Here is a 14,321-nt window from a genome sequence, read left to right on the forward strand (position 1 = left end):
TCTGAGTCCCAGTTCCTTCATATATAGAACTGGCTGACAACACCTTTCTCTTGGGTTTGTTGTGTGGATTAAATGAGATAATATATGTCAGGAGCTATGGGAAACCCTTGGAAAAATCCCTCCTGTGAAGCAGAAGGGATTGACAGACTATTGCCTGTGGATTTTTGAACAAGATACTTGAAACATTTGAGACCTTTCTTAGGAAACAGGCCACTCATACACAGCAATGAAAGAAAAAAATGTTTAAAAGTCTCTCTTTGGTTAGAAATCATGCTTGCTTGATTTTTATGTTTCTATAAAAGCACAGGGAGATATCTGCCACAAATGAGGTCAGAGAGTTGCAATTAGACATCACCGCGGGCCTATATTTTCTACCCTGAGGAAAAATAATAAAATATGTCAGAACATGTACTCCCCCCACTCCTAGGGAACACTCACCTGGTGGCTACCACGGAGGCTTGGCTGGCGTGCAGACAAAGTCCCACCGACCATCACCAAGGGACTCACACCAGCTCTGGAGCCAGGATTGTGAAGACAATTGAAACATCTTGCCTTCAGCAGGGGCTAAAATCAACAAGGTTAGTATCTAAGTAGTGTTAGGCCCTGCATGGATGGTAACACAGGAGAGCGTGAAACCTTCTACCTTGCCTCTCACTCAGGGACCTGACATTTCCATCTCTGTGTGATTAAAAGAATCAGAGTAGGACTTCCAGTATAAACATGGCAGCACGAGACAGAAATTTCCAGTTCTCCTCCATCATGTCACACAAAACAAGATTAATGGAAACAACAGCAGTACGGATAATGACATTTTGAGCAAAATTAGCAGGGGTATCTAATCCTCAGTCTCAGGAAACATCCAAGGGTCATCCAAAATAAAGAAATCGGGTGAGGAGACATTTAGGAAGAAGCTGTGCCAGGGGATATGCTTAATAAGCTGGTTCAGGGGTTCAAAAGATGCCAGCAAGAATATACTTCCTCCAGGTTAGGGGCTTATCCCAACGTGGTAGATAATCCCTTGGTTATAAGAAGAGCTGCAAGATCTGAGGAGAGAAGGGCCAAAATGGATGGAGTAGAAGCTGCATGAGGTGCGGGGTAGGTATGGTGTGCACTTCAAAATCCTCTTCCCCGACTTCTTACTGCAGCCAAAAAGCTGCAGCATCCACTTCCACGCAAGCTTTGACTAGCTTTGCACAGATGCAGGGAGATAGATAAGAGCCTTGCTTCGGGTTAAGGCTGCTTACCCCTCACCCCTTGGGAACCCACTCTTATCCTTGGCCATGAGAAACCCAAAAGTGTAGGGCATAGGGGCCAATAGATCAGTGCTTAGCCCTTTCATTCCCCAAGAGAATATTTCTCCTTGGTAGAATCCAGTGGGATCAAACTAATTGCAAAGCAGTAAAATAGCTCAAAAATGTATCTTTGTCTTTTGTGGATTCCCTATCCTGATTTCCTGCTTCCTGGAATTACAGTTCCCTCCAAACCCACCCGCATGCAAGCCTTCGTTTCAGTCTCTGGATATTGGGGTACCAGGCTAAGAAAGGTAGTACCAGAAATGGCCTGGAAAGCAAACTCTCGGAGGAGGATTCGGCAGCTGACTGCCTACCCACTGGTCAGATGGCAAGGGCCCCATTTACGGTGGCCGTTTGAGGGACAAAGCATCACAATGAACTCTTACCTTGGGGTAATAGGATTAGGCACTGGTGGAAGGTGAAGAACACTTGAACAGCACAGTGAAATGGTAATTATGACGGCTGTGGCTATGGTGTTCGTTGCTTTGGTAACTGTTTGAATATCTTGGGGAAAAAAAAAAAAGATAGCTACAGGTCAACCAGCCATAAACTGTAAAAAACAGAGGGCCTCCAGGGAGGCGCTTAGGAAACCCTTATCTCCTGCAACTGTAGGGCGGACTTCACTGGAAATCAACTCAAAATCCGCCAAGGAGGCAAAGCTACAAAGAAAACTGATTATACAGCCTTGACAGTTCCCTTCTGTCAAAGTCAGGAGAGTGGGACCCAGAGGACTAGGATGGAGCCGTTCAGGTAGACAAGGCTCAGAACCCTAAACTCCCGAGCGCTCTGAATCATCCCATCTGCGAGAGGCCCATCCTCCCTCCACTTTGTCAGAGCAGAGCAGCCTCCCCTCCTTGGAGCCCCTACAAAGACTCCACCTGCAGAGCCTGCTGCTTCTCCCTGCTTCCAGGCTAATAAACAGCTCAGAGCTCAGCACACCCAGAACCCAGAAATCCAGTCCCTGGTCTGGGAGCAAGAGTCTCCACAGTGAAAGAAGAGGCGGCTGGTGTGAACTGGCAGGAACTGGGGGAAGACATGTGGGAGTGGATCTCTAGTGAGCGTGCTGAAGTGGGGGTGGGTGTGCAGAATGTAAGGCTGGCAGGTGGAGCGTTTACTGGCTTGGGAGGACTCTCTTGTGACCCTGCATTCAACACCTCGAGCCATCCTAACAGGTCACTGCGACAGCTCCTACCAGCTTAGATAGGATGATAGTCCACAGTAAGTGAGGTGAGAGGCCGGAGCTGCTCTGCAGAGTGTTAAGGAAGAGGTGACAAGATTCATGGCGGTGAGCAAGTAAGACGGGATATTCTTCCAGATGGATAGCCGACTATGCCAGTACCATTTATCAATTAAATCATTATCTTTTCCACTTAACTAAGATGTCTCAATTTTTATGCCTTAAAACAACCCTACTCACAGATTAGAGGTTGCCTGGAGGCGGGGGTAGAAGCGGAATTGACTGCAAATGGGCACGATCCCTTTGGGGTGATGGAAATGTTCTAAAACTAGATTTCAATGGCGGTACACGATTCTATAAATATACTAAAAATAATTAAACTGTATATCTCAAATAGGTAAATTTCACGGTATGTAAAATTATACCTCAGTAAATCGGCTTTAAAAATTACTCCAAGTACATTGTTTAGACTTTGTAACTTTTGTTATTGTTTCTGGAGATGGCATTTCTTGAAGGCTGTTGTTTAAGATGAGATACTATGACCTACAACTTCTTTTCAGCTTAGCTTCAGAAAGCTGGGGGCAGACCACAGTTTAATTCCCATACTGCACACATGCAGTCATTGTAAGTTGCTAATCACATGTGTCTTAACTGGATTATTATGCCGTACTTTTTACGACAAGAGCAGGAACTCAGGTCTCTCTCTGAACATCACACGTTATTTCACTAGGTATCCATTGGATACCCAGATATGCTAAAAATGACTAACTGATTAAAAGAGCAGTACCTTAAGCATCACGCCCCGAGAAAGAGCCAGATCTTAAGGTTTGTTTACACACGACGATTATAAAACAATCAGGAAATTTTGTCAGCTTTTTATCTGATTAAAAAAAATTTTTTTTTGTTTTGGCCAGCAGAGGGCAATCTAGGTCCCATAAAACCGAGGGAAAAAAGAGAAAACAAATCCCACATGCCACAGAGCGGCTAGGCCCGTGAGCCATGGCCGCTGAGCCTGCATGTCCACAGCCTGTGATCCGCAACGGGAGAGGCCACAACAGTGAGGGGCCCGTGTACCGCAAAAAAAAAAAAAAACAAAAATAAAAAGAGAAAACAAAAAGGGGGAAAAAGAACATAAAAGACAATATATAATAATCAGATGGCATCAGCATTTCGGTGATTAGGTGTGTTAAGGCAGTCAGTCTGGTTTCCTCAGACTCATGAACCACTTTCTTCCTTCCCGTTCTCCGCCCTTCTCCTCCCATCTGTATTTCCTACATAATACATTTAGATGCTTTGATGTTCCTATTGATAAAAAGAAAAATCAAGGCAAGAAAAAGGCTGTGTCACTACTCCTGTCAGGGGTTAACCTGCGCATTATGCAATACTTCTCTCTCTTTTTTATGGGAAGAACTGGCACTACATGTGAAAGGAAGCTGGTTCCTCCCTCCTTTCCCCTTCTTAGTTGCCAACCCATGTCTGTTAAGGGATCCTCTTCCACGGTACTCACAAACCTAAGGAGTCCCAAGTCTGAACCAGGGTTTCTCCATGTGGCCTGAAGACTGCCTGCATAAGCTATGAGGTGGGACAGGATGCCTGACACACCTGCAGATACTGGGTTCCACTCTAGGAAACGGAATCAGAATCTCAGGCATCAGGACCCGGGAATCTGCCTTGGCTTTTATTTAGATCAATGGGTCACACCCTCCATTCCCATCAGAAGCAGGAAGAGGTGCGTGCTACAAGGCAGATTCCCGTGAAAAGACAGTTAAAAGTACTGCAGAATGCACAGGTTAACTCCTGACAGGAGTGGCGACACAGCTGGCTCTTCCTAAGAAGTGTACCTCATAGAGCAGTACTACTCCAGGTGTGGTCCAGGGATCAGGAAACACATCATTTTGGAATCTATTAGAAGCGCACATTCTCACCCCACCCCAGACCTACCGAATCAATCTCTGGGGGGTGGGGCCCAAGCATCTGTTTTAACAAGCTCCAGGGGATTCTCATGCATGTTTCAGTTTTAGAAGCACTGTAGATGATTGTTTCCTAAACCTTTCTGAGGGTAGATATACCTTTCCAGGCCCTTCAATGGGCCGTTCTGATTAAGAGCAGCTGGAAGGAGAACCTGGAAATTTGTGCAAGTTCCCCCACGTGACTCTTAACCATTAGGTAAGTTTAGGAGGCTCTGTAGGTGCCTTCCTGATTTCTTCATCTTCACGAGCCCTGATGGAGGCAGATGTTTTGGTAAGAGATGCAGGTAAGAATCACTGTGGAGCTTTTTAAAAATACAGATTCTCTGGCCTTTTCCCCAAATCCAGTCAATCACTGTATCTAGGATAGGTGGTAAAGCAGTACATGGTGTATTTTGTTTTACTGGAGTAAGGGACTTAAATGAAGAAGGGGTAAATTTTCAGCGGGGGATGGCCCTGTGCTTAGGGCTGCTGGGTGCTGATGCTCCAGCTTGGGACTTTCAGCAAAGACCCAGCAGCAAGCTCAGGCAGACAGGGCTGGAGCTGTACTTTCTAGCAGACCACAAAGGCCTGGGCGAGAAAACCTGGCAGCAGTAGCATCACCTACGCTGAGGACCAGAGGCCCTTCCCCACAGACAGAAGCGAGAGAGCACTGCCTGCCAATTCTGGTGGGAGCGGGAAGAAAGCCATACTTAATTGGGTTTAGAAAAATAAAGAAATGTGATGTTTCTTTTACCAGTCACACACAGAAAGATTTAGAGGAAGCCGGAACACTAGCAGCGAGGTAAAGTGTGAAAAATGTTTCTTTTGAAACTTCTCTCTTTACTTTCTTCATCTCCTATGTCTGACATTCTATAAAACCAGCCTTTTATAAGACCTTATAGTCTCTTTATTTCACCATCAAGGAGCTCACCTTTTGTCTTGCTACTAAGATATTTCATAATGTTGATAGGTTCTTTTATCTTTTCTAAGCTCTAAATACCAGTAAGCCTGAGACTACATTGGGTCAACAATCAACCCTTTTACAAAGCTCTTTCTTCCAGTGTTTGACCCCAAAGAGCCAAGTGTTTAACACCTTAGTCTTCAATCAAAATCACATATATTGAGCTTAATGAAGTGCTCGATACGCCGTAATACAATTACAAGCAACAATTACAAGCATCATCTGATAAAAGCGTTGAATGTGTTTGATTCCCTGGTGTGAAAACAATGATACAGGAAATTCAAACACAGCTATAAATACACACCTATTTTTATTGCTTAAAGGCCCCTAAAAGCCTAGAATCAGGATAGACTCTGCCAGGTGAAGAAATCTACATTTTGCAAGCCTGGAATATAAAGAAAGGAAAATTCCTAATTTCGGGAATGCTGCAAACATTTTTCAGATGACATCCGAAAACAGATATGAAACCCTTGTTTCTGAGACCACACTCGTCATGCAGAAAAAAATTCAAGAACCCAGATTACACGAAGGTCTCCAAACATCTTCGAATTTTCCTGATATTCAAACTTTATTCTCCACCCCTCTACTGTGAAGCGTTGTTATTTCTTATCTGAAGGGACTCCCAAAATCTTGGCCTTGGTACGTATGGGTGAATAACCACATAAGGTAGTACAAAAAAAGTCCAGGGTTCCTTTCTGAGAAAATGGTATTGAGATGCTGCTCTCCACTCCTTTACCTCCAAAGCTGACAGCCTGCCTCACTCCTGTCAAGAATCACAGCTTCTCTGACCCAGATGGGAGGCCACCATCACTTAGACACACACGAGAAGTGAGTGACATTCAACACCCTGACCTTTAAGCGGCTAGCCTTCATCGGGTCCTTTCAAAAATAGGTTTGTTCTTTTCCTTGACATCTCCTCGGGCCCCAACAGCTGGGCCTAGAAATTGCTGGTGTAGCCACGTCTCCATGTAGCCCAGTAAGTCTTCACCAACCACCACACAGAGTTCCAAATGGTAGCTTCAAGATGTTGCTTTCTTTAGCATTAAGTCCTTCCTGTCACCATCACCACCCCTATGGGATGAAAGGCAGTCTGCAAAAGCAGTTGTTGTTTTTTTAACTTTATAACTATAAACCAGCTTTTACTACTGAGGCATGATTGTTTTTAACTGAAGTATAGTTGATTTACAGTGTTGTGTTAGTTTCTGGTTTACAGCAATTACTCAGTTTATAATATATATATTATATATATATCACACCTGACTGTGTAACATTAAAGACAACAGAAAGCTTTACTGGTTCAAATATGGTTGAATACATAGATGCCTCTTTCTGGACTTGCTCTTCTGTACGGATCATCTTTTGTCCTATCAATGAATCAACATCACACTTTCTGAATTACTATAGCTTTATGTTTTACATCTAGAGAAAGTCCTCCAACTAAGCTGTTCTTCTTTAAGAAGAAATATCCGTTTGCATTTCACATAACTTTCATAATGTGCTTGTCAATATTCAAACACACACAAAAAACTTCCTGAGATTTTGGTTGAAATTGCACTAAACCTATAGGTCAATTTGGGTAGAAATGACATATTTACAATGCTGAGTTTTCCAAGCCATAAATGTAAATATCTCTTCACTCATTAGGGTCTTCTTTATTTTTTCTCAAACATGTTTCATAATTTTCTATGTAGAGATCTTATATAATTCTTATCAGATTTATGTCTATAGACTTGAATTTTTGATGCCTTTGTAAATGATATACATTTTAATTACTTTTTTCTAATTGACTGTTACTGGTATATAAAAATTTTTTGGATATTGATTATATACTCAGTAATCCTATTAAATTTACTTATTGAGTCTAAGAGTTTATCTGTGACTTTTCTGGATTTTCTCCATTCACAATAATGTCATTGGTAATTTCTTCTTTAAATTGGTTTGAAGAATTGATCTATAATACTCTAACTCATAGCTAGCAAAAATATTATTTTCATGTTACAGCAGTTCACATACAGTATATATGTGAGCCTAATATATTTGATTAAAACAATTTGTTTTAGATTAGAACATTTGGACTATTGGCCTCGGCATGGAGGAATACAAAGGGCACCCAGTACATAAAGAACATGTTTGTTTTCTCAGGAGCTCAGGAAATACATATTCTGTATGCACTGCTCCCCTCCCCCCACCTACCTACCCCTACCCCCATATATACACCAAGAGAAAAGGCGGCCACCTTTTGGCCAGTCTGTATTTCCACGTCTATTCCTTTCTCTTTAAGCATGAAAGAAAATAAAAGACTGATTGAAATGATACATTTTATTTGTTCCTCTGAATATTACACTCTTCTGATTATATCACCATGATGCTATCTCATTTAACTTCTAGAAGACCTCTTCTCTCCACTTTCTTATCTTCTTTTTCAAATCTCCTCCTTCCCTGGGTTACCAGTAAGTTACCAGTGTCCACGCTAAGTCGCTTCTTGATAATGGAACTTCCCTTGCTTACAGAGAAGTAGGTCTGAGGTTGGAACCAGGTCTGCTTTGGTTGTATCAGAAGGCAATGAAGACTAGTCCACCCACTGTCGGACCCAGAGAACTGACACAAAATAAAGGACCAGAGCCTTTGGTTCTGTCTTCAGCAATATTTATTGGAAACAGCGACGCTTCCCGCGGTTAAGAGTTTATACATTAAGCAGTAAGATTTGCCTGTCGCTCCACATGATCCACTACCGCAGGTGGCACATCCAAAGCAGCACATTAAACCTCTGAAAGAATCTGTACAGCTAGATAAATAGAGCTCTGGATGCCTAACAGGACTTTAACGACTGATACGAAAAAACCCGCAAGAAACAAATCAATGAAGAAAACCACTCATAAGTTTACACACAGCACTGTACACACAAAATGAAGAGGAGATAGAAGGGACAGAAATAAAAGTCATGACTGAATTGGGAAAGAGCTTTGCATATGCAGCCACACATCTTAAACTGCTAAGCACAAAAATCATCTTTATTTGGTCCTCATTGAGGGCAGAATATGCACAAATGATGTTCAAAGAACACAAGGTGAAAGTGGAGTGGGAAGATGGTTACTGTTTCTCGGTCTATGAACTAGTGGGAAAATGGTTTCTAGTGTTTTTCTTCTTGTGTCTCTATACCAAATGTATTCATGAAACAAGTAATTCATAAATAAGACTGAAGTGAAGATATTTGTTCCTCTGTCCAGGTACCTTCAGAAATGCCCTGTATGTATACATGGTTTCTGTACAGCAAGAAATTTAAGCCTGGAAACCAGATCTCTTCCCATTTCCTCATAATGGAGAATCTCCTCTTCAGCTCCTCCCTCCATATGCTGACTGCTAACTGTCTTACTTAGAAATAAAATGGGAATCCCCCTCTGGCTTTAATAGCAGGGAGGGAAGAAAACCGGCTGTAACTCAGAAATAGGCATAAGCTGTGGAACAAAGGTGACTGTTCTCAGAGAAGGCTTTGAACCCACACTCAACACTTTTATATTGACAGCATCAAGGGACTCGCTCGTCCAGACCAGAAGACAATTTGCTGGTGAGGGAGGCTTCCTTTGACAACTCTGTGACCCACATGTTTGGGAGGGGTCACTGTGAAAACGAGAACTTTCTCCTCTATTTAAATGGAGAACCTGAGACCTTGAGATGGCCCCGGTGGTAGATAACATCTTCGCAGGATGGTTTATCTGTGATGTGGCTGATGGTCATATTCTAAGAAGCCACATCCTCCTGAGAACTGTGTCAACAGCAGTTCTGTGAATTCTGGCTGGTCTCAGATGGTATTTACAAAGCACATGCCATGCCCACCAGGCTAAGAAGATACCATCCATCACCATGACTCTCGTGGGATCACACAAGTCAACGAAACGTACTCAGTGGGGCTTGATGACTTGGACCACTGCAGCCTGCACTTGGGATGTGTTGTAAGCAGCATTACCAAAGCAGTGGTTAAACTTAACTATCTGGGTCAGGAAGAGGTGAGCCAGCCAGCATGACATCCTAATGGGGCAGAGCAACCAGAATCTCCACGTAATTGATGGGGAAGAAGCCTGACTGGCCATGGAGCATCCCCTCGTACCAGTTCTCATCAATCTGGTTAGTGAGTGTGATGATATCACCCTCTTTAAAACCCAACTCCCCTTCATTTTCAGGTTCAAAGTCGTACAGAGCTCGGCAGCAGGGCTGATCCATTGGGGCACCTGGGAGTAAGAGCAGGAGAGAAGAACACAGAAAGACAAGGGGAATTTAATGCACGTATCTACCTCCTGCTGCACCTGCCCAGCTTGCTGTCCCCCTTGGTTCCTCCCTCACTCCTCTTCCCGCTGACGCTTCCTCTTGCTACTGGTCCCCAGTGTCTGCTGCACGGCACCTTGCCCTCTAGCAGTCTTCAGAAGCTTTCTCATGTTCCTTGAAGTTGTTGAATTGCTGTTTCTATTTCCAGTATGAAAAATTGGCCACATCTATCCTTGTGATACGTACAACACAATTCATCAAGGTTGGTCTTGCTAACAATGCCCAGAGATGGGAGACCCAATGACTTAAGGAGTATTAACGAGATTTAGGTTCAAAATGAAGCGTGGCCAGAATTCCTTCCATGCTAGCACTTTAAGATCTCTGCACATGTGAAATAATAGTGTTTATTACACGGACAAAACTTTACAACTTCAGAATAACAATGCAGTTCTCACTTTTTAAAAATAAAGACCCCTCCCGACCCAGCCTCTGGAAACCGCTGTAATGTAGTAAAAATAAGACAATATAAAACACTGGGTCCAAGTTCTTACTCTCTGTGACCTTGCCTAAGGCACTTTGCTCTCAGGTTCTTTGTCTAAAATTGGAACTGACAGTAGAACTTACTTTTCACAGTACTACTCTGGCTATTAAATGAGATTATACAAAAATGATATAATTTACACCTTTGCGTTATATAGTGCATATATAAACATGAGGTGTGCATCAGAGCTACGGCATAGAAAAAATAATATATTCTTCCTTGAGTTAAATATTGAAGGATGGGATCATAGCTTAAAAGGGATCTATGTTAAATGAGCAAATATATTAACACAGCAGGCACACACATATGTATATCGACGCAGACAACTGCATACAGCTCCATGCCATCTAGATGGCTTTGAAGGGGAACAATGAATTTTTTTTTTTTTTTTTTACTTAGAGAAAGCAAATTAATGAGTCTCCAAAAGAAAAGTGAAATATGGGATTGGTTTTTGAGCAGGGGGAAGCAGGTTACCTCTAACTTATATGACTAGTCCTTGTAACCAGATAACTTCTAAAAACCACTGCTGTTTATCCGCACACTGAGGGCTCTGAGCAGCAGAGCTAAGCACAAGGGGCAGAGAACTCCAACTGTCGCCACACACCTCACTTTGTTGCTTCATGGTCTCCTGAGAGCACCTATGTTTCCTACTGTAGAACATCAGGCACTGGGGATGCAGGGAAAACAGGAGAAAGCTGTATATCCTTAAAATCCACATCCAGTATGAGATAGTTCCTGTTCTTCAACCAAGAGGATTACCAAGGTTGAATCTATTTCAAGCACAGGTTTTTATCTGATCTGTGTGTAGGGGGTGGAGAGCGGTGGTACCACCTAAAAGAATACATTACTGGGTATACATCAACATTACTGATGGAAAATAGGTTTTAGCTCCCATTGTATCAACCTCTTACCACAGCACGATGAACTGGCTGGAGGGTGGGGAAAGGAGGGAAGTCTAGCAGATGCTGAGACTCAGAATATACTCATCTACAAATATATTCACCCACATGCTACTGTGACTCAGGAAATCCAACTCAGCAAGTTCCTGGAGTGCCTGCTGTCTGTGGGTTATACGTGAGTGTACGTGGGCACGCACTGCCCAGGAGCATGATTCCTCATGCAGGCAGGAATCACGGAAGCAGAATAACAGGAAGAAAAGATGCCATCCCTACAACTAAACTCACATATTAAGGTAACTGTAAGACCACAAAGGAGGGTCAAAATCAAATGTGTTTGTTAGAACAGTTAAGTATGTGCTGATGATGGACAGTGAGAGAAAAAAGGGACTTAACAAAGAAAGTTTTATAGAGGAGAGAGAGTAAAGGAGGGGAAGAGATAATCAATGAGACAAGAAGGAACTCCTTTAAGAGTTTCTACCTGACAAAACCATCCTGTAAGAAATATATTATAGTGGATTCCTTATGCACACAGATTGGACTGCTCCTAGCATTTCTGGAAGAGTGTCAGTGCAGTGTGCCCAGGCCCGGGGAATGGGTTCTGCAGGCCTCCGCTCCTTACCTGCAGGTTTGGGAGTGCTCGTGTGGGAGAGGCCCCCATTGGGCTGAGTGCTGTCCCCAGTTGTAAACTCCAGGCTCATTCGAGGTTTAGGCTGATATTCCCTTCTAGGCTGAGATGAAGCTTGTCTTATTCTGCATTAAAAAGAAAAAGGGGGGTAGAGTATGCAGCCAATTAAGAAGAAAAAGAAAAGCAATACAATCCTGAAAATGCTTAGGTCACCCACCAACCTACCATTGTGGAGTATGGGAAATCTGAAAAGGACCCTTAGTTTTCTTATCTGTGTCTGTCTCCACTTTAGTGCTGTGGTCACACCCGCTGTGGTTATACCCTCACTGCCTTCATCCTTCCTCTCACTTTCTCCCTCATTTACTCAGAGCTCACTTTGCAAGTATGCAGGGTGCTAGGTGCCAGGAACTCAAAGATGAATAAGTCACAGTTCCTACCCTCAAGCAGCTTATGGCCTGGAGGGGAGACAGAACATAAGCAACTGATTACTGTCAACTGTAGTAAGTGCTGCTACAGAGATAGGACAAAATGCCACAGGCACCCAGGGGTGGAGCTGGGGGTGGTGAGGAGTCTACCTGTCCATGGGGAAGTTGGAGAAGGTTTAAGGAGAAAAGGCAAAAGATAGGTAGGAGTCATTTCTAGATGGACAGCTGTTTCCAGAAGAAAGTTATTTCTTATAGAGCTTCAGATGGTATGGAGGGAGGAAAGGGGGAAGTACTGTGTGCTCTGGGAACAGCACAGAGGAAGGCGGAGAGAATCCAAGGGAGACAGGAGAGAGGTGGAAAGGTACAGGCAGTAAATGTATTCTGCACACCCGGAAGTCTTTTCCACAGCTTCAGGTGTTCACGAAGCAAAGTGAACAGCACATTTGCAAGGGTGGGGGGAGTTTAGGGTATGGCGATTGTAGAATGACAGTGGCTTTGGACATATTTCAGAGGCGAAAAAGAAAAGTGGCCTTCGTGCTCAACAGATGTCACAAAGACATATAATATTTCTTTAGTACATGGAAGCGCATGGTTTTAAACCATTCTAGAGGCTTCAGAGTGTTACACATAATTCCACAAGGGTGCACTGAGGAAAGATGAACGATCCAAGCACTAGTCAAGGAAGATACTGAGGAGAGGAAGAGGCTGGCCAGATGGAAACGGGTGAGGTCGTTTCCCGTAACACAGCACCGTAACTGGAGGCTGCCTTGTGCACTTACATCAGCTATGAGAGTCGACTCTGGCCATGAGCTGAGAATAAAAGCTGCTGAGGCCATCCTTTGATGTACATGCATTTAGTTTAACTAAAATAACACATATGATATAGCACAGGGCTACCGTGTACAGCTGTGCAGGCTGTGTCCTGCAGCTCCAGGGAGACTCATTCATGAATTAAACCACCCAGCCTGGCTATGAGGCCCATCTGAGGAGGTGGAACAGACATAAGAAAACAGCTCCCTCTGACGGACCTCGTCACCATTCAGAGAAATACAAGGTATGGAACGACACAGGCTTTCCAATAGGTTATGCTTAAACCTGAACCCCTGCTGCACCACTGTGTGACCCTGAGCCCCAGTCTGCTCGTCTGTTAGGTGAGGCTTACAGGGCTCTTCTATGATTGATGATGATACACGTTCAGTACCCACACAGAATAGCTGCTCAGCAAATCACATCCATTATCATTAGTAGAGTCCTGGCGTCCCATCTGTGGCATCCAAAATACTCCTTAAGTATTTAGCTCTCGTAAACACAAGACTAGATTCAACCGAACAAGGTAAAACAAAGCCCAAGACAACATAAAATCAAAACAAATGGTCCATAAGGTGTCTTTGTAGGATCAGCAGGAATTTTGGTGGAAGTTTTTCTTCGAATGTATTCTAATATCTCCACTTCTTTATACACCATTTCATAGCAAGAAAATGGAATGGAAAATGCAGGGAGCTGTAAAATACCTTTCTTCCAGTCTGACTGTGACTTGCTGCAGGATCTGGACTGCCTGCTTATGGTACTCCAGCTGCGCCTGGATGAGCGCAGACAGCTGGCTCACCTGTTCGATCTGCAGATCAACAGGGGAATCACACCTTAGTTACCAGGTTACTGTCCTTAACCAGCTGCTAGTGCCCAGTCCACACGACACAGCTACTCCAGACACACGGACCAGTGCTCAGTGATGCCCATGACTGTGTGGTGAGCCAGGCTGACCGATAGATAGTTTTGCAAGTTACAAACTGATTAAGGATGAGAAAGCATCCCTGTGTTTGGAAACTCTAGTACTATGAGAAGAAACTTTAGTCAGAATCCTCCTGAAGATGACATAACTCTCATCAACCAGTCTCATGCTTAGCTACAACCTTCTGATTAGGATTTGGCTTATTTTATTGATTTCCTATAGGACAAAAGATGCACTGACTAGAACATTCTTTGCTCTCTATAACTTCATGCCAAGTCAGTATTAGTGCTGTTAATAAAAATGTGGGTATTGATTTCTCACATGAAGCACTATGGGAGACAGCGTGGTATGATGGAAAATCTTTTGTTCTCTCTGACCCTCATCTGCAATGTAGAAGGGTTGAGTCAAGTGACATCTTGGGTTCATTCCAGCTCTAATATTCTAAGCATCTTTGGTTACTCTT

General features: G+C 43.4%; 1 protein-coding gene across 9 annotated transcripts in view; it reads right to left on the reverse strand.

Annotated features, from left to right (window-relative positions):
- Positions 1-14,321, reverse strand: part of SH3GL2 (SH3 domain containing GRB2 like 2, endophilin A1) — a 680,775-nt gene that overhangs the window by 404,817 nt on the left and 261,637 nt on the right. For 7 of the 9 annotated variants that reach the window (XM_079927987.1, XM_079927985.1, XM_079927986.1 and 4 more), the window contains 3 exons: positions 13,641-13,744; positions 11,699-11,829; positions 7,664-9,605 (listed from right to left, as the gene is read on the reverse strand). In XM_079927987.1, coding sequence (XP_079784113.1) covers positions 9,406-9,605; positions 11,699-11,829; positions 13,641-13,744 — 435 coding nt within the window. In that variant the 3' untranslated portion in view covers positions 7,664-9,405. Of the gene's footprint in view, positions 1-438; positions 565-1,678; positions 1,797-7,663; positions 9,606-11,698; positions 11,830-13,640; positions 13,745-14,321 lie in introns of those variants that run through there. The other 2 variants (XR_013829293.1, XR_013829292.1) reach the window with 2 other exon arrangements.

The sequence above is a fragment of the Stenella coeruleoalba genome (assembly GCF_951394435.1).
Source record: "Stenella coeruleoalba genome assembly, chromosome: 7".
NCBI lineage: Eukaryota > Metazoa > Chordata > Mammalia > Artiodactyla > Delphinidae > Stenella > Stenella coeruleoalba.